The sequence below is a fragment of the Chenopodium album genome, chromosome 2 (assembly GCF_948465745.1).
Source record: "Chenopodium album chromosome 2, dcCheAlbu1.1, whole genome shotgun sequence".
Taxonomy (NCBI): Eukaryota; Viridiplantae; Streptophyta; class Magnoliopsida; order Caryophyllales; family Amaranthaceae; genus Chenopodium; species Chenopodium album.
In genome coordinates, this window is record NC_137835.1 from 2,470,832 (window position 1) to 2,489,401 (window position 18,570).

Genomic DNA, 18,570 nt, shown 5'->3' on the forward strand with positions numbered 1-18,570 from the left:
AAATACAGTCTTTATGTTTTCTGCATTCTCAAATTTTTGCCCTAAGTGTCTGTTCTAATTGACTGGACTGAACTGAACTGAAAAAAATCTGAAGAGAACAGACACTAAGTTTTAATTTTTATCGAGTTTGAAAACTAGCCATTAGTATTTACACATACATCTAAACCAGACATTACACCGACAAACTCACATACAAAGCATGATTATGCACTATAACAATTTTATTAAAAGAATCAATACAAATCAAAAGTAGGACCCTAAGTCCAATAATATATAATTAAAAAAAAATCGACCGACAAAAAATTGAAGAATATGCCTCATTGTATTTGATTACATGAATTAAACAAGAACCCAGATTGCAAAAACAATCAAAGAACCAAAAACTGTAGAAAATCTGATAGAAGAAGCAGCTGCAGTTGGAATAGACCCAAAATTTTGTTGGTAAGAAGGTCCATCAGCTGCAGTTTCTGCCTCTGATGGTGCATAAGCGATAGCGCCTTTTCCATCAAGAAAGATGTGAAGTTTCTGGCCTTTTTGGCAATGTCCTGATTCTCCACTTGTGAAGTAGAAATCTCCAGGTTGTGTTATGTTGAACAATGAGTTTCCATCATTCATGAACAAGATTGGATCTTTTATATTGCATGTTTTGTATGATTGTGGTGTTACTTGTATTACTGAATCTTGGCTTGGTGGGTACAAAAACACTGCATTTCACAACATTATATTGTTATTATTAGTCACATTAGCATTGCGAGGATTCTCTTCGATTACTGGACCATCATAGATTGACATAAGTCACAAGATACAATGAGATCATTTTTGGAACAAGTTAATAGTACCACATAAAAATGTTCCATTTAGCATTAATAGTGATCGTCTCACAATAAATAAATCAAAAGTACGAAATAATATTTAGAGGCGGAGGGAGTAGTATAGGGACTTACTAAGAGAATCGCCGACTCTGAAACTGGTTTTATTGGACCATTTGATGTAGACATCTGGATTAGCAGCAGTAGGGATGTTCCAAGCGCTCAAGTCTCCAACTTTGTGCTGAAAACAGAACACTTTGGCTTGCAATAAAATTAGAAGCTGCAAAGTGTAGAAGAATAAGCACTTTGGACTCATAACACTCAACATTTGTTCTTTCTCCTATCAAGTTTCAAACTCTCTAGTTTGTACAAAAATAAAGGACAGTTGCTTAATATTCTTTCACTCGATCCTCTCGTGTTTATAACACTTGCATTTTTATATTAAGGGATTTAGGAGGCAGAAAGGCCAGCGATTGGCCAGATTGGTTTCTCAAAAGAAGACACTACTCGTGAGCTGTTTGACATAAATACCCTTCATCTTCTATTGGATTAATAATGATTACTATTGTTACTATACTTCAATAATGTTGGCATGGATCCATTGAATATGTAACAAGAAGTCTAGTATGATCGTGACCAACTCGAGCTCAACTTGGTTAGAGTTGAGTTTGACTCAATGTTGAGCTGACTCTAAACTTAAAAATATTATCTAATTCGGCAAAAGGTTAGTTTAAGACAGTGTGAAAGGAATCAAAGTCGAGCTAAGTTAAAAGCCATGCCTAAATATTTTAAATTCGTCAAGCTCAAACTCGGCTCCTTATTGACCTAGTATGCATTAGGGAAGTCTGCTAATGGAGTGATAGTAAATTAGTAATCCTTACTCAGCTTTGACTTTTTACAAAAAAACTTCACAAGACTAGATCTAGTGAAAGACATTAGGGAGTGCTAGGATAGAAAAAGACTTTCTTGAATTGAAAAGGCTAAGAATTGAAATTAATCAATAATAAGCTAGATAGTTGCACATGTGCCAGTTGGGTTAGCATCCTTTGAATACAACAAACTAACATGGGAAGTGATTCATCAAACAAGGGATGCTCAAGTAGTCAAGTAGGAAAGTTTTAACAATTGAGTCAAGTTTAACTAGAATATATGGTAGTATGGCACAACACTAGATTTTTATACTGCACCATTTCACCAAGGCAACCTCATTGCAACTGGCATTGGAGCTAAGTGGTCCATTACAGGAATGCCCGTGTATCCTTCTAGCCTAAATACACTAGAGTTTAAGCGCGAGCTGAATGTTAGATGTCATACATAACGTCTAAAAAGAATTTTACCAGGCTCATTATATTAGATGCAAAATCATTTTGACCGGTCTTGGATATACTCGAGTCTCTGGAAATTTTTCAATGTTGAAAGATACATTATGGCAGTTGCCGCTAGTCAGGTAGTTTTCTAAGTTACCAAGAGAAGTAACCCCTTAAGGTTGGCTAGTTCCAATCTTGCATTATGTTTCATTGTATTATCCAAAACAAATGCAAATTGCATATTTCATGTGCCAAATCACATGGCTTCTCACAATTGACTCAAAAAAAAAAAAAAACACTGCTGTTCAATAATACTCTAGCATCATCCAACTTGTCCCTTCGTTATTAAATATATCTTCCATTAACTTTTCAATTAGGAAGGGTATATGACTATTATTTCCAGACTTTAGGGGCAAAGTTTTCCAAAGACCTGCATTTGGAGACAGACAGAAGCAACAATGGCTAGATATGATGATTAGCCACGACAAATGAAAAGGTTCCACAATAGTCACATTGATGTACCAGTTCAGCGATCATGCATTATGTCAATAATCATAATCATAATCATAATCATAAAGTGACGGCGTGATGCAACCTAGAAGACAATAGATATGCTTGTATATATTAATTGTAAGATAGTATAAAATATCGAAAAGGGTTCCATCAACATTTTACTTGTATGAATACATATGGGCATATACTAGTAAACAAATAACTGCCATAAAGCACACTTTGGACTACTAGGTATACAATATGGGATATATAAGAGAAGAATTGGAGACCTATTACTACTCAACATGCTCAATCATTTTAAGCTACTCAAAAATAAGAGCAGATTCTTGCCCAGTTACCAGCTCTACCAACTATATCTCTGACGGGGTCTGCAGCAGCAACACGGGAAAGAATCCAGCCTTGTCCACAGTATACCAGTAAGTTACCATGATGACCATCAAGTTTTTGTCATTGACTCACCTCGTTAGTCATCTTTGAAGAATTACTCCGTATAATTTAATCTTATTTCTTAACAATAAGTAAGTACACTGAACATTGAATCACTTGAAGTGAAATGTGCCCAATCTTCAAACTTTACCCGTAAATCAAGCATTTAATGGCTCGTCTTCTGGATCCCTCTCCTTCATATCTGTCCATTCTTGTGGCTCTGCAGCAATATACATTCTTCATTAATAAAGCTCTAAGCACAAAATTCAATTTGAAAAATACCACTTCAAGATTGCACTAAATTCAGTATGTAAAGTAACCAGTGACTACCACCATCAAGCATAATGAGCAAAGACAGGAATATCTGGGGGAAAAAAATTCAATCTAAATTACAACTCACTTGGTCTTTGACTATCAGCAATGACACAAAGCCGCCTCTGCAATATGGATGCCACAAAGAGGAAAATGGAACACATGCCAAACATGACTGTTATGGGGAATGCCTCAACCTGACAAAACAAAACAAATTTGTTAGCACTCATCCTTCCATTAAAATAAGTGAAAACTAGGGAAACAAGACCCAACTTACATTGTACAGCACAATGCACACGAAGATATTCAGAGGTATGCGGAAGAAGTTCATGATTGTGCTTCGTGCCTCTTCTGGAATATACTGTGACCTCATCTTCATGATTGATGGCCAGAAGATCCCCACACAAGCCTCAAATACACAGAAACCAAGCATCTGGATATAGCCGGCAAATGACATACCTCCACCTTTCACATTGGATGGTGCTACCAGGAACTTTTTTCATGAACAGATTAATCACCAAGGTTAGATACATGCAAAAAAGGCTATCACAGAAATACAAGACGAGAAATCAGAAATCTAGATAGAGTACATAACATTTTAAAAACAACATACACTTGTCACAATTGGGAGCGTGAGTGAGGCAGAAGATATGGTAAAGACAATCTGCATATAGCTCTCAACTTTGGCAGAACGGGCCAGCAATCGTGATGCAAGGGAGCTTCCCAACATCGAGGCCAACATGAATGTTGCAAAAATGAAACCGTGAGGAATTTCTTCATCATTTGGGCTCAAAGCAGGAGTCCATAGAAACACAAATGTATACATGGAACCTTCAAACAAGGACTGTATTGCACCCAGCAACGCAATTTTCTCATCTGTTACCAAATTAGCAGAATTTAGAAGTCACTTCCAAGTTGTACATGGGGGAGTGGGGGCAAAATGAACAAATGATGATCCGGCAACTCAGGTAGCTGAGGGAAAAGCAAAGAGGAGCAGAACAGTAAAAACAAGTATTCCAAATTTTCATACTTCTTTTTATACATGTCAAACTCATATCAGAAACAACTCCTTTGATTTGTGAATGAAAATGCATGGGCGGAAAATATGATTTATTCATACTAATCCCTTCGCAAATCAGAATGAAAAAGATATGAATGCCATGATCATATAAACAACAATACATCATAACAAGGCACGATATGAAGAATGCCCTTTGCTAATCTTATCCAGGAACAGTATTTGGATTTTTGAAGGAATCAACCGATATTAAACTAATACAGAGAGATTCCTGTCAATAATGGAATCTCAGTGACTATGTACACAACAGTATTTTGAATAGCAGAAAGGTCCTTTAAAAATACTTGGTAACTGTGTTGTCCTCCACATAAAAAGTTGGGTAAAACTAGTAGAAGAACTAACAGCACGTTTGGTAATTGCTAATAAACGATGTTAATGGGAATGTATTTGTATTTTATATATATATTTTTTTTTTTTTTTTTAAACATGAAAGCCCTGCCAATGCCCATGGTAATCGTATATCACCCCAACTACCTCTCTTCTTTATCAATTTAATTAAAATTCACTACCACTTGATAGGAGGTGTTGAGTGGTATTGAAAATTTAATAAGGGCAGTAGAAGTTTGGAGAAGGGGTTGCCCGGTTGCATTACCATGCACATTGAGATGATACTTACCATGCAACATTATTACTATCTACCAAACAGGCTAGAGTGAAGATAAACCACAAGCAGAATACATCCCTGGTACAGAAGTCAAAATTCAAAATTAATTTTGACAATGTGATGAAAACAGCGAAAGAAAAAACATTTCTCTAATACTGTCAAGTGTCATGACATTAGTTTAGTTTATTCCATAATGGTGTTGCTGATGTCAGGAGATTCAGAACTAATATGCACAGTTTAAGGCTTCATTACTGGGATATAAATTGCATTCAAATAGATAAAAGAATACTTTCTTCCTCTCCTAACAAATAATAGAAGCCATACATGAATAAAGCATCTTCCATCATTGACTACTATGACACATGAAGACCCAAAATAAGAAACTGCTCACACACCAGTCACGGCAATAAATAGCAACTTGAGGTGCATAGCAATATCAATAATATGTCTCTTATACGCAAGAATCCTTCACATTGACTGATTGAATCGACCATAATTGATCATGATGCATCATAAAGTAGAGGACTAGATTGAGGAAAAGAAAATAGCACTTTACCAGAAGCAATAGCAACAGCAGCACCCTTGAATTGTGTGAGCAAGTCTTTACTTTCTGAAGAATCCCCAAAGTTTTCACCCCATGAAGTTATTATGATTACCATACCAATGATAAGGAAGCAGGATGCAGCATCAAACGGAGCAACAGCACCCAACCCAAAAGTATCAACAAGCAGATTGCCCAATAATCCAGCCAAAATGGCAACTAGGCCATTACCGAAGAAAATGGCCTTGGAGAACGTCAGAGAAAGCCACTGCTGTTCAAATCCTTTCTGCATAAACCCAGAAGAATTAAGATTAACAATCAAAGAAATCAAACACATTATAAGATATAAGCATGTAGCTCATTGGTTCACAACAGTTTGTTCATAGTTTATAGTTCTATACTAACCATGTCAAATACACAATTACAATCACACTCGTCTCTAGAAAACAGCTAAACACACATGATTACCACTTTTCCTCCAAAAACTAATACTTTTTAAGTTTGAAGAAACTGCAAGTTTTGAGTTGACTACAAAGAAAAATGATAGTAAAATTCGCACCTTATTGTGCTCAGCAACAAGCCACGACTCAAAGGCCGAAAACAGAAGTGAAGTGGCAATGCCTCCCAAAATACGCCCGACCATCAGAATTCTGTATTGTGGGGAGTGCTTGGTCATGCAACTCAAGATATAAGTAATACAGTAAGTAACACATGCCCTCTTACGACCCCTGAAAACAAAAACCCGACAATAATCAGTCAAACCATCAAACAAAGCTTTAGGTAACTTAAACACCATCAATGGGGGTAAGAAAATCATACTGTTTATCAGCAAGGGATCCGACAATCGTCCCGAACAACATGGATGATCCGAACCCGGCAATGAAAAGCTGCCCAATGTCACCCTTACTAAAACCATAGGTAGTGTATAGATAATACACATATGGGCCTTGTAGCCAATCCCCAGCTGTTGCCAATAATTTAAAATCAGCTCAATTATTTCACTCCAAATTAAATCAACCCTAAATAATAATATACATTCTACAATATATAATATACCCCTAAATGAAAATCACCAAATCTAATCAGAGAATGTCTTACTATAATTTATTTAAAAATTAGCATACAAACACACAATAATAGATCAATTGCAGATATCAAAAGACACAATCTATAAACCCCATTTCATATAATCATTCAGAATTAAAAAATTGAAAAATTCTCTACCCAAGATCTGAAATTCAGAATATAAAATGATCATTCAAAAATACTAAAGAAAAATTAAATGGGGGTGAAGGGAAAGAGAGGCAGATCTGAGGAGAAAGAAAGATACCCATCATAAGAGAGTAAACGAGCAAGTAATTGTTCTTGAAAGTGTTGAAAGCAGAGGAAGTATTGATGCGATCTTTGCTGTTTTTGCTGAGCTCTAATGCTGCAACAACAGCAGCCATGGCACCGAACACCAGAATGTAGAAAATCTCCATTGTTAATGCTAAGCTTTTCTTGATCTGATTTCTGCAATACACTCACTCTTGAAAGAGGAGAGAGAAAGTAGAAGAGAGAATGAGAATGAGAATGAGATTGGGAATTTATTGTGAGAGTGAGTGTGAGAGTGCCAAAATGAAAGGAGAGATGGAGTGTAAAAGGCAAAAAGATGAACAGAAATTGGTGTGTAATTAGTTTATAAGGGATTTTAATTTATGAAAATAAGAATTAAAGTGATATTGGCTTCATAAATACTTTATCTCATGCAATTTTATTTTTTTTCTTCTTTGGCTTGATTAGAAAACATTAATTAGCATTGTTAATTTTGTTGTTGATCAAGAGAGGGAAGGAGCCATGTAAGATGTAACATTGTAACTAGGTTAGAGCATAGTGTTCATAAAGTATAATAATTTAAAAACAAACTAGTCTATAGGTTATTATATTAGAGAAAATAAACAAAACCGGTGTGGTAAATAAATGATAAGTATTAAGGTAAATACATGGATGCAATTTTAATTATGGACTTATATTTGTATTTTTGACAAAAATAAAGTTAGCTACAAAATCAAACTATTAATTTATTGTAAATATCAATTACACATGCTATTACAAAAATATTACTTTTAGTTTAAAAGCTTATGTACATTTTCTACTCATATATTCAAACTTAAATAACTCCTGCTTAAATAATAAATTCTTGTTTATTTTTTAAAAAAATATTAAATTGTTATATACATTAAATTGATATAAATTTAACTTTGGAAGCAACAATACAATCATTGAGAACTTGTATAAATTTGTTCCAATATAATTAAAGAACTTAAATAATTATTGCTTTTGTTTGAACTAATTATTGTTTGCTTAAATTTTGTTTGCATTCTTTTTTTGGTCAATAACTTATTTATAAAGAAAACTGTAAAAATCCACTAAAAATTACTCGTAATAAATATATGATTAACAATATGGTTATGGTTTCCTCCAAAAAAAAAAAAAAAAAAAAAAAAAAAAAGGTTATGGTTTATAAAGGCCAAAGTGAAACATTCAATTACGGAACTAAGACATACTAAGTTTTGGTATGATACCACGATTTTTTTTTTTTGGTATTTCACCTAGGTTCTCCTTTGGGCAAATCCAAATTCGGAGATCAGTTCTAATTGATTAAATTCCAGTCCCCTCACAATTCAATTATTGGTGTAGGGGATCGAACACGCAGTCCTCCCTAGCAAGTGTAGTCCTAATTACCACTACACCACCAACTAATATTACTAATTAGTATAAACACCCATGATTATCCCTTAGTAATCAATATATCAAACTCACAAAATTGGTACTAAAAGGGGAAGAAATTAATTTAAAATTTCCTAATTTGTTATTAGTTGGTGGTGTCATCAACCGCGTGAATTGATTTTGTAATTAAAAGCGTGTATACCAAAGCACATTGCTTAAAGATCCTTTCTCTTAATTTTAGCAGTCTTCGCACGAGTTATGCTTATGGGAGATATTTGTTCAATAATTTTGTATACTGTACACCGACGCTGTGCTATTGATTGCTCCTGCTTGATGTGCCAGTATTCCTTTTAGGCATTCACATTTAGGACTTTTTTGCACCTATATGTTAATCATAAACAATTTTTTACAAAAGTAAAGTAATTTATGTTACAACCAGTGAACCAGCAGTCCAGCATTGGTCATACTGTACAAAGTATGGACTAGTAATGGGGAAAAAAATATATATAATAATAAAATAAAATAAAATTGTTTGTATCTTGTAAAGTATAACCCATTGTATGGTGAAAATCCTCTTAATAGTATATTGATTTTCGAAATTATTGTACATTTTAGCAAGGTACAAGGAAATTCCAAGGTTTCTTTTTCTCATGGCAAGCTATAAAGCGTAATGAATAATACTTCTTACATTCGAGTCAAATTATTACAAGAGCCTATTAAAAGTCTATTATGACCACTTCTTTGCATACATACGGTTTACTAAATACTTATTGAATTGTCATACCAATCTCAGGCATATAATCACATTACTCTTGAACTCTTGACACTAATCTAAGTGTTGATGAGGGTTTCACAAGAATATCACTTAGCCACTGAGGCAGCTCGCTTAGTCACTTTGTTGATTGTGCATGTTCATTTCAAACTCAACCTCAACTGGATCCATACTTTTTCAATTGTAAATATATTCACGAGAACAATCGGTAAGGGATCTTGATGAATTATCTCCTCTCGCATGTCAATTCAATTCAGATTTGCAGGTGGTGTGTAAAACATTTATATTACACCTTAGTACCTTACTACAATTAACTTTTACATACTTCAAATCCAATGAACAAAAGCAATAACTAAAATTGGTTCGCCAAAGCATACATACAGGTAAACCCACTCCAGTTGAGCAAAGGCTTCCTGGTAGTTCATTGGTTTTATTAGCTATTTACAGTACATACTCGGACTGGTATTCACCTAGACTGCAGTTTTGAACTTGAGTACATCCTTTACAGCAGCATCCCTATAGAGTAAGATATCAACCGCGCCACAAACCATATGATACCCACGCTTCTTGAGCTCAATAGGTTCATCATGTGGCATTGCAAACCCAGCTAGATAAACCCTTTTGTCACCCTTAGGCTTCATGCCTAACACTGCATTCTCCACTGTCTGAACCATTTTCACAGCATTTTCATTACCAGGGTCTCGAATGTAACCCATGTTAGCACTCAGATCAGTTGGCCCAAGCATGATGCAATCCATCCCATCAATGGCCGCGATCTCCTGGATTTTGTTCACGGCCTCCTCTGACTCAACCTGGCACATGATGAGCAGCTCCTCCTCGCACCAGTCCAGGTATGTTGGGTCAAGACCATACTTGGAAGCTCGAGTGATGGGATGTGCCACTCCTCGGATACCAGCCCGAGGATAGCGACAGTAAGAGACTGCCTCTTGGGCCAACTCTGGGGTGTGAATCATAGGGAACATGAGCCCTTGAGGACCTAAATCAAGAGCCTTCTTAGCCCACATGGCGGAGCACTCAGGCAATCTGAGGATAGCTGGAGTTTGAGAAGCAGCAAGGGCGTTGAGGCAAGAAAGCGCCTCCGATATCCCACCATAGCCGTGCTCCATGTCAATGACAACAAAATCATAACCGGCATGGCCAGAAATTTGAGCAATAGTCGGAGAGAAGCTATCAAAGAAGAGACCATACAGGCAATCCCCCTTTCTAAGACGCGATTTGATGGAGGGAATTTGTGGAGAAACTGAAGTAGCCATTCTTACTACTAGTTGTTTTGTGGATAGAATTCTGGAAGTAATCCTACTAATATCACTCTAGGAGCTTGAAAGCGATGTTAACTTCAAAGCATGCATTATGTTATTGTTAAAATTGAGGTTACAAGTAAGCACTGAAAAATGTACATTGTATGTCATATGCAACTACAAAAAAAATTATGGTACTGGCACTTGGCAAAACTTGGTTATATCAATTAGGAAAATGTTGTTTTCAATTGCTATCAAGATGACACATTTCGTGTTGGACAAATTGTAAGACATGACACTACTTGATAACAACCTCACTATAAAACAACTGAATAGGACTATTTTTCAGTTTTTAAACTCCATTAACATCAAATTACAAATGAGCATAAAAAATATCCTTAACAAAGATGAAATTCATGTTTATTATTTGGAATCATGGTAAACTGTCTCAAAGATGGGTTTATAATCTAATCTCAACGGTTTTTCTTCCAAATTACATTGTGTCATCCAAAAAAACCTTCAAATTTTCTAAGCATATTATAAACAATAGATACGATAACAAATAGAGACAGAAAGAGTAACCCAAAAAATCGAACTTTATTTCTCCATGTTCCAATTACTAACAACTTGTCCAATTAAGCTAAAGCTACTAATCCACTAATCCAATACAATGACATTTTAAACAATTGACAATCAAGAAAAATAACAGTGTTATTTATTAAATAAAACTAAAATCACTCACTCCAATACTTATCATCAGCATCAACACCCTCAGCCGTTGGATCATCATCATCAGACGAAGCATGACTAATCTCCAAACTAATCTTAAACTTCCTAACATCTTCCACCGCAGCTTTCCTAAACAACAGTATATCCACCGCACCCGACACCATGTGATACCCACGTGACTTCAACTCCACTGGACTATCATGCGGCATAGCAAACCCTGCCAAGTAGGCCCCACCACCACCATTTTTCTCATTTCCAATTTTACCCTCCAACACTTCCTTCTCAGCCTTCCTCAACTTCTCTCTCACCTTCTTATTCCCTGGGTCCCACAAATACCCCATACTCGCACTCAAATCCAACGGTCCCATCTGAATGCAATCCACCCCTTCAACGGCTGCGATCTTCGAGATTTTCTCAATCGCATCCTCGCATTCCACCTGGCACATGATCAACAACTCATCTTCACAACTACCTAAATACCCCGCGTCGATTCCGTACCCGGAAGCCCGGACTATTGAATGGGCCGCCCCACGGACTCCATTGGGCGGGTACCTGCAGTATGAGACGGCCTTTTGGGCCTCTTTTGGGGATTCAATCATTGGAAACATTATACCTTGTGGGCCCAAATCGAGGGCCTTTTTGGCCCAAGCTGCGGTGGATTCCGGTAACCGGAGAATCGCCGGAGTTCCGGTGGCGGCGAGAGAACGGAGGCAAGTTAGTGCCTCCGGGATGCCGCCGTATCCGTGTTCCATGTCGACGACGACGAAGTCGTACCCGGCGAGACCTGCGATTTCGGCGAGGGTGGGGGAGAAGGAGCAGAGGAAGAGACCGTAGAGGGTATCGCCATTTTTGAGGCGGGTTTTTAGGGTTTCGGTGGGTTTAGCGGCGTCGTTTGTGGTGGCATTGATGGCGGAGAGTCGGGGTTTTGGGGGTTGAGTAAGGGTTAGGGTTTTTGGAAATGGGGTGAATTGGGGATGATTTTGGGATGTGATTGAAGGGGAGAAATTGGAGGGATTGTTGAAAGAGAAGGATTGAAATTGGGGTTGGGATTTGGAAGAAGGGTTGAGAATTAGGAGAGAGGAATTGGGGGAAATGATAGTTGACATTGTTTCAGAGAGGAGCTCACTGACTCACTCACCGTGCAGTGTGAAATCAAGTGTGACCGTGTGAGAATGATTAAATTAGTGAGTCAGATAGGGAAAACTAACTTTTTCTTTTTTTTTCTTTTTTTTTTTTCTCTTAATATGGCCTTGAAAGGATAAAATATAAGGGTATATTCAACTAAGGGCCTGTTCCGATTGACTGAACTCAGCTGAACTGAACTGAACTGAACTGAACTGAACTGAACTGAACTGAACTGAAATGAATATTTTATAAGAGAAGGAAATTAGGAGCTGAGCTGAACTGAGCTGAACTGAACTGAACTGAACTGAACTGAACTGAGCTGAACTGAACTGAACTGAGCTGAACTGAACTGAACTGAACTGAACTGAACTGAACTGAACTAAACTGAACTGAACTGAACTGAATTTCAACGGAACAGAACAAGCCCTAAATTGGAGTTGAATTGAAATGAAGTGAAATTAAGTCGTATAGATTAGACTCTAAGTTTATCTTTAATAATAGAATTTGATTCAATTAATTTTACTAAATTTAGTATTACTTATGGATGATTAATTTAATTGCAATGCTTTTTTTTTCTCATTAATTGCAAATTTGAGACAAGGAGCCTAAATTGTGATTTATAGGCCTAAATTATTGTATTTAGGGTTAATTTTTCACATGAGTATAATAAATCATAATTTGTATTTATAAATTGATGAATAACTAGCATTTTGGTCTATTCAACAAACGAGTTGTAGCTCATTTTATTTTTCTTGAAATGTGTTGCTTATTTGTGTTGTATGTGTTGGTGATTTTTTGTAATAATTTGCTTAAAATTTATTACTCCCTCCGTCCCCGAAAGAACGACCCTTTTTGGGTTGATTTCGCGGGTATTAATAAAGTTAAATAAAAAGAAGTAAAAGTATATTGAAAAAGATAAATTTACATAGGGTTTACAAAAAAGTATAGAGAGATAGTAATAAAAGTATATGGAAAATCAAAATTTTATATGGGGAAGTTAATTTTGCACAAATATTGTTGCAAATTGGTGGGTATTTTAATGCTAATGGATCATTCTTTTTGGGACTAAATTAAAATTAGGTCAAATGGGTTGTTCTTTCGGGGACGGAAGGAGTACTTATAATTTGCAAATTAGGAATACATAAAGATTTTAACATTAAAAGATTTGTTATTTTAACTTTTATATTAAAAGAGGTATAAAGAGGAGTACAACTTTTTTTTTTCTCCATTTTCATACTCAAATTTGCAAGTTAGGAATGCATAAAGACTTTAGCATTCAATAACATTTTATTTTATCTTTTACTTTAAAAAGAGTGTATAAAGAGGAAATATTAATGGATGTGTTATGTGGCATATGGGTGAATTATGATGACATGTGTCATATATTTGATTGTGGTTTGTCTTTTTAAATACTAATAAAGTATAGAGTATAGATGATTGATCTCACTCATATGTTAGGTATTGATCTCACACGATGTGACCAACCATAATAAGAGTTATTTTGGTAGTTTTTAGGGGTTATGTGTAGAGCTGTCAAAAGTTGACTGACCCAAAATACCGACTCAAACCCGATTATTAATCGACCCATCTGAACCCGAAAAAATGGTGACCCAAACCCGATGTGACCCGATCTGAAACCAACCCTTGACCCGAGCTGACCCGAGTATGTGAGACCCGAACCCAAACATGAACCGACCTAGAGATAACCCGACCCGAATGTAACCCGTAAATTATTGACCTGAACCGAACCGAAATTGACCCAAACTTGTTTTAACCCGTCAAAACCCAAATTTAACCCGACTTGTTACTAACCTGACCTGAATTCAACCCGACTTGCTCCTAACCCGACCCGAATTTAACCTAATTTGTTACAAACCCGACCCGAAATCAACCCGACTTGTTATGGACCTGACCTAAATTCAACCCGACTTGTTATTGACCCGACCCGAATTTTACCAGACCTATTACTAACCTGACCCGAAAATTCATTCATCTGCTACTAACCCGACTCTAAATCAACCAACTTGTTATTTACCCGACCTAAATTCAACCCAAATTGTTCCTGACCCGATTTCAAATCACCTTAAATGCAATTTAGACCACCTTATTATTGTTGATCAAAGCATTTTGTTTAGGGAGACCAAGTCGGTCTAGGCCAGCAAAAGAAAGGAGCATCATCCTCAAATTTAAGAGTTAAATATAGTATATATTTGTTGTATGGTCAAAGGAGATAACTATCTTCCCAAATTATAAACTATAGTTCCCTAGTATATTGCCATATATATTATAGACTTATGCTATGTTTGGATAACAAATTAGAAGGGAAATGCAAGGGAGGGAAATAGGAGGAAGGGGAAGAAAGGGAAAGTGGAGGAAATGATGAGCTCCATTTTCCTTCTAAATCTCTCCAATTTTGAAGGGATGGTTTTTATTAAAAAGGAGGAGTAAAAATGGATCCCTCCCTCCCCCTCCCCTTCCCTCCCCCAACATATTATCCAAACAAGGAAGTTTGTCTCCCTCCCTTTCCCTTCCCTTCCTTTCCTTCCATTTTTTGTTATCCAAACATAGCCTTATAGTCAAAGGAAATAATTAGCTTGATAAAAATTATAATTATTAATTTATAGTTAGTTGAACTCGAATATTACCTGACTTGGAAATGACCCGACCTAATTGTAAATTACAAATTATTGACTTGAACATAACCCGACTTGACTCCGAGAATGACCCGACTTGGAAATGACCCAACCTGGTTATAACTCGCAAATTATTGACTTGAACCGAACCCGACTTGAACCCGAGAATGACCCGACTCGAAAATGACCCGACCTGATTATAACCCGTAAATTATTGACTTGAACCGAACCCGATTCAAACCCGAGAATGACCTGACCTGATTCTAACCCGCAAATTATTGATTTGAACCAAACCCGACTCGAACCCGAGAATTACCCTAACCCGTTTTAACCCAAATTAAACCCGACCTATTGTTCACCCGGCCCGAATGTAACTCGACATGTTATTAACCTGACCCAAACCCGATAAGAAGTATGACCCGACGTGACCCGACTCAGGCATGTCCCAACCCAAACCCGACCGGCATAGCCGCATAGGTTATGGAATTAATCCGAATAAAACCGACCCGTATTGACCCGACCAACTCTTACCGACCCAAACCTAACCCGTTTACCTGAATTGACAGCTCCACCCGAAACCTCCAAAATTTCTCAAAAAGCGTGGATATTAGCCTTCGATTTTGGAATTTTTAGACTTTTTTCACCCGAAAATAAAAATTGTCAAAATGTTTACCATGGTCTCTAATATCCTCTGGGAGTCCAATTGGATGGGTGGAACTTTCCAATTTGCCGTTAAACGACCAACTTACCGGTTTACAACTTACACTGATTTTATTAATTCAAGCCTACCACGAAAACTTATGACAACAAATAATGATCATAATGGTTACAAACGACATTATATGACCCCGAGAGGCATTCCCTAGAATTTCAAAACTTTTTGACACCGAGCCCCAAAAACTCCAAAAATTCTCAAAAAGCGTGGATAATAGCCTTCAATTTTTGAATTTTTTGATTTTTTTTCACCCGGAAAGAAGAAATTACCAAAAAGTTTACCATGGTCTCTAATACCAGCCGGGAGTCCAATTTGATGGGTGGAACCATCCAATTTGCCTTTAAACGGCCAATTTACTGGTTTACAACTTGCGCCGATTTCATTGACTCAAGCCTACCACAAACATTTATGACAACATATAATGATCATATATGTTTCCAAACGACATTATATGCCCCCGAGATGTATCCCCTTAAATCTCAAAACTTTTCGACACCGGGCCTCGAAACATCCCAAATTTCACAAAAAGCGTGGATTTCAATTTTGGAATTTTTTGACTTTTTTTCGCCCGAAAATAAAAATTGCCGAAATGTTTACCACGGTCTCTAATATCCTTCGGGAGGCCAATTGGATGGGTGGAACCAAACAATTTGCCTTTAAACGGCCAATTAACCGGTTTACAACTTGCACCGATTTCATTAAGTCAAGCCTACCACGAACATTTATGACAACATATTCCAAACGGTATTATATGACCCCGAGATGTATCCCCTAAAATCTCATTTCTTTTCGACACCAGCTCCGAAACCTTCGAAATTTCTCAAAAATCATGGATATCAGGCTTCAATTTTGGAATTTATTTAACTTTTTTTCGCCCGAAAATAAAAATTGTCAAAATGTTTACCATGATCCCTAATACCCTATGGGAGACCAATTGAGTGGGTGGAACTTAAACGACCAATATACCGGTTTATTACAACTTGCACCAATTTAATTAACTCAAGCCTACTACGAACATTTATGACAACATATAATGATCATATATAGTTCCAAACGGGATTGTATGACCTCGAGATGTAACCCCTAAAATCTCTAAACTTTTCGACACCGGGCTCAGAAACATCTCAACAAATTTCTCAAAAAACGTGGATTTCAATTATGGATTTTTTTTTTACTTTTTTCGCACGGAAATAAAAATTGTCGAAATGTTTACCGTGGTCCCTAATATCCGCCGGGAGTCCAATTGGTTGGGTGGAATCATCCAATTTGCATTTAAATGGCCAATTTACCGGTTTACAACTTACACCAATTTCATTAATTCAAGCCTACCACGAACATTTATGACAACATATAATGATCATATACGGTTCCAAACGACATTATATGACCCCGAGATGTATCCCCTTATTCTGAAGGCTTTTCGACACCGGACCCCAAAACCTCTAAAATTACTCAAAAAGCGTGGATATTAGCCTTTAATTTTGGAATTTTTTTTACTTATTTTTGCCCGGAAATAAAAAAATTTCTGAAATATTTACCATGATCCCTAATACCCTACATTCATCCAATTGGGTGGGTGGAACCATCCAATTTGCCTTTAAACGACCAATTTACCGGTTTACAACTTGCACCGAGTTAATTAACTCAAGCCTACCATTAACATCTATGACAACATATAATGATCACATATGGTTCCAAACGGCATTATATGACCCCCAGATGTATTCCCTAAATTCTCAAGACTTTGCGACATCGGGCCCCGAAACCTTCAAAATTTCTCAAAAAACGTGGACATTAGCCTTCAATTTTGGAAAATTTTGACTTTTTTTCGCCGGAAATAATAATTGTTGAAATGTTTACCATGGTCCCTAATACCCTTTGAGAGTCCAATTGGGTGGGTGGAACCATCCAATTTGCCTTTAAAAGACCTATTTACCGGTTTATAACTTGCACCGATTTCATTAACTCAAGCCTACCACGAACATTTATGACAACAAATAGTGATCATATATGCTTCCAAACGACATGACATGACTCCAAAAAGTATTCTCTAGAATCTCAAGACTTTTCGATACGGGCCCCGAATCCTCCAAAATTTATCAAAAAACGTGGATATTAGCCTTCCATTTTGAAATTTTTGACTTTTTATTCGTTCGGAAATAAAAATTGCCGAAATATTTACCATGGTCCCTAATACCGTTCAGGAGTCCCATTGGGTGGGTGGAACTATACAATTGGCCTTTAAACGATCAATTTACCGGTTTACAACTTGCACCGATTTCATAACTCAAGCTTATCACGAACATTTATGACAACAAATAATGATCATTTATGGTTCCAAACTGCATTACATGACCCCAAGATGTATCCCCTAAAATTTCAAGACTTTTCGACACCGGGCCCGAAACCTCCAAAAATTCTCAAAAAGTGTGGATATTAGTCTTCAATTTTGGAATTTTTTGACTTTTTTTTGCCGGAAAATAAAAATTGCCGAAATATTTACCATGGTCCTTAATACCCTCCGGAAGTCCAATTGGGTTGGTGGAACCATCCAATTTGCCTTTAAACGACTAATTTACCGGTTTACAACTTGCACGGATTTCATTAATTCAAACCTATTATGAACATTTATGACAACATATAATGATCATATATGGTTTCAAACGACATTATATGACCCCGAGATGTATCCCCTAAAATATTAATACTTTTCTACAATGGGCCGCCCTGAAACCTCCAAAAATTCTCAAAAGGCGTGGATATTAGCCTTCCATTTTGAAATTTTTTGAATTTTTTCGTCCGGAAATAAAAATTGCCGAAATTTTTACCATGGTCCCTAATATCTTCCGGAAGTTCAATTGGGTGGGTGGAACCATCCAATTCGCCTTTAAACGACTAATTTACCGGTTTACAACTTGCACCAATTTCATTAATTCAAGCCTACCACGAGCATTTATGACAACAAATAATGATCATATATGGTTCCAAACGGCATTATATGACCCCGAGACGTATCCCATAGAATTTCAAGACTTTTC

General features: G+C 36.6%; 4 protein-coding genes across 4 annotated transcripts; all 4 read right to left on the minus strand.

The window, feature by feature from the left end:
• Positions 1 to 111: 111 nt before the first annotated feature.
• On the minus strand, positions 112 to 1,275 carry LOC145579356 (early nodulin-like protein 8). Its single transcript, XM_081636597.1, has 2 exons — positions 945 to 1,275; positions 112 to 704 (listed from the first exon to the last, which is right to left on the minus strand). The coding sequence occupies exons 1-2, from the start codon at positions 1,135 to 1,137 to the stop codon at positions 340 to 342; spliced, it is 558 nt and encodes a 185-aa protein (XP_081492723.1). The 5' UTR covers positions 1,138 to 1,275; the 3' UTR covers positions 112 to 339.
• A 1,447-nt stretch (positions 1,276 to 2,722) lies between these two features.
• On the minus strand, positions 2,723 to 7,122 carry LOC145579366 (uncharacterized). Its single transcript, XM_081636608.1, has 8 exons — positions 6,921 to 7,122; positions 6,410 to 6,554; positions 6,150 to 6,318; positions 5,606 to 5,876; positions 3,981 to 4,243; positions 3,645 to 3,860; positions 3,456 to 3,564; positions 2,723 to 3,275 (listed from the first exon to the last, which is right to left on the minus strand). Exons 1-8 carry the CDS (start codon positions 7,069 to 7,071, stop codon positions 3,214 to 3,216), a joined length of 1,386 nt encoding a protein of 461 aa, XP_081492734.1. The 5' UTR covers positions 7,072 to 7,122; the 3' UTR covers positions 2,723 to 3,213.
• Positions 7,123 to 8,970: 1,848 nt separating this feature from the next.
• On the minus strand, positions 8,971 to 10,790 carry LOC145592799 (uncharacterized). The gene has a single exon (XM_081649308.1). It carries the CDS (start codon positions 10,343 to 10,345, stop codon positions 9,542 to 9,544), a length of 804 nt encoding a protein of 267 aa, XP_081505434.1. The 5' UTR covers positions 10,346 to 10,790; the 3' UTR covers positions 8,971 to 9,541.
• A 118-nt stretch (positions 10,791 to 10,908) lies between these two features.
• On the minus strand, positions 10,909 to 12,194 carry LOC145592788 (uncharacterized). The gene has a single exon (XM_081649301.1). It carries the CDS (start codon positions 12,163 to 12,165, stop codon positions 11,065 to 11,067), a length of 1,101 nt encoding a protein of 366 aa, XP_081505427.1. The 5' UTR covers positions 12,166 to 12,194; the 3' UTR covers positions 10,909 to 11,064.
• Positions 12,195 to 18,570: the final 6,376 nt, after the last annotated feature.